The following is a 2,094-nucleotide window of genomic DNA, read 5'->3' on the forward strand; positions in this document are numbered from 1 at the left end:
TGCAAACTCTTTCTTACTTCCTAGTCCTAAACTTTTAGGTGACAGAGGATCAAGTTCTATCACTCTCTTATGTGGAACATATTTTCTGCCGTATGTTGGTGTGTATAAGATTATAAAGTCATGGTCAACCTTTACAACAACAGCCTCCAAAAAGCCACTTTCTTCCTGACGGGCTTTCAAGGTCTGGAAGAGTTCCACAGCTGGATCTCCGTTCCCTTCTGCTCCATCTACTTAATAGTGATTTTAGGGAACCTCACCATTCTCCATGTCATCAGGACTGACGCCACTCTCCATGAACCTATGTACTATTTCTTGGCTATGCTGGCCCTCACAGACTTGGGACTCTGCCTCTCCACACTGCCCACTGTGCTGGGAATCTTCTGGTTTGATGCCAGAGAGATCGGTATTCCTGCCTGCTTTACTCAGCTATTCTTCATTCACACCTTGTCTTTAGTGGAGTCATCTGTTCTCCTGTCTATGTCCTTTGACCGCTATATAGCAATTTGCAACCCATTGCTTTATTCTACCATCCTGACACCCAGAAGGATTGTGAAGATGGGCTTGAGCTCAGTGCTCAGAAGTGCACTCCTCATTCTCCCACTACCATTCCTCCTTAAACGCTTCCATTATTGTCGCTCCCACGTGTTAGCCCATGCCTACTGTCTACATCTGGAGATCATGAAACTAGCCTGCTCCAGCATCATTGTCAATCATATCTATGGGCTCTTTGTTGTGGCCTGCACTGTGGGTGTAGACTCCCTGCTCATATTCCTCTCATACACCCTCATCCTCCATGCTGTACTAGGCAAAGCCTCCCGTCAGGAGCGCCTCCGTGCTCTCAACACCTGTATCTCTCATATCTGTGCAGTACTGCTATTCTACATCCCTATGATTGGCTTATCCCTTGTGCATCGTTTTGGTGAGCACCTTCCCCGCATTGTACATCTCTTGATGTCTTATGTGTATCTGTTGGTACCACCCCTCATGAACCCCATTGTCTACAGCATAAAGACCAAGCAAATACGCCAGCGTATCATCAAGAAGTTTGAGTTTGTAAAGTAAACAAGGTGTTTTCAGTAGAATTAGATTAACTTAAAGGAAATGTTTGGCCAGATATGCCATCTTTTCTAATTGTTTCAGCTATCATGATCTCTTATGTCTTAAGATCAATAAAAAATAGTAGGTGTGTAATTGACAGTGTGTGTGAACTCGAGCGAGTTAGCTACCTCTCTGTCTCTTTAGTTCTTACAATTGAAAGAACATGTAAATATATATAATATCTTCCTATCCTGTGGGAATGTTGCAAAGATGAAAAAAGACAATTCATGAAAATCTCTAGCACAGAGCCTGACAATAATTCTTGATGCATACCAATGTTTATTATTTGAGAACGTCAAAATTAGTATATGCTTTCTCCTTTGATCCTCTCTGGTCAATGAAGTTTGATTGATGGTTATTTGATGAATTTTATTGCCTCACTATGATCACAATTTTTGTTCGTTTGTAGATATTTGTTGCCACACCCAGAGTAATGACTTTTCATGAGGACACTTCTTATACATACATGCATATACACAGGCACAGGTATACACACACACACACACACACACACACACACACACACACACACACACACACACACCAAATTAAGCAAGAGACCAGATGCTCTGGAATTTTGAGGAAAGATGTATTAAGCCAATATAAAATCTGTTCATGAATAGTCTTCAAAAGAGGTCCTAGAAATGGGGACTTATTACTTACAAACTGAGTAATTACTCAAGGGACTTGACCTCTTCCTTTAGCTAGTGTAGATACAACACACAACACAGATGAGAAATTGAAAGACAAATATATTTTTGTTCTTTGCAAGATATTTCTACCCTCTGTATTTAGCCAAATCTTCTCTCTCTCTCTCTCTCTCTCTCTCTCTCTCTCTCTCACACACACACACACACACACATACTCTACTGTTGTTCTTATTGTGTGTGTACATATATGTATATATATGTATGTATGTATGTATTTTACAGTGACCTGCTTGATTGCATTCATTAGTTATATCCATGTTGCTCAGTTTGTGTGAAATAGTTTGTC

General features: G+C 40.6%; 1 protein-coding gene across 1 annotated transcript; it reads left to right on the top strand.

Moving 5' to 3' along the window:
• Positions 1 to 120: 120 nt before the first annotated feature.
• On the top strand, positions 121 to 1,062 carry LOC127681070 (olfactory receptor 51G1). The gene has a single exon (XM_052176994.1). The coding sequence runs from the start codon at positions 121 to 123 to the stop codon at positions 1,060 to 1,062; it is 942 nt and encodes a 313-aa protein (XP_052032954.1).
• The last annotated feature ends 1,032 nt before the right edge of the window (positions 1,063 to 2,094 follow it).

The sequence above is a fragment of the Apodemus sylvaticus genome, chromosome 1 (assembly GCF_947179515.1).
Source record: "Apodemus sylvaticus chromosome 1, mApoSyl1.1, whole genome shotgun sequence".
Lineage (NCBI taxonomy): Eukaryota > Metazoa > Chordata > Mammalia > Rodentia > Muridae > Apodemus > Apodemus sylvaticus.

Excerpts from the sequence above, each read along its gene's own strand:
- LOC127681070 (XM_052176994.1), top strand. The coding sequence starts at position 121 with ATGGTCAACCTTTACAACAACAGCCTCCAAAAAGCCACTTTCTTCCTG.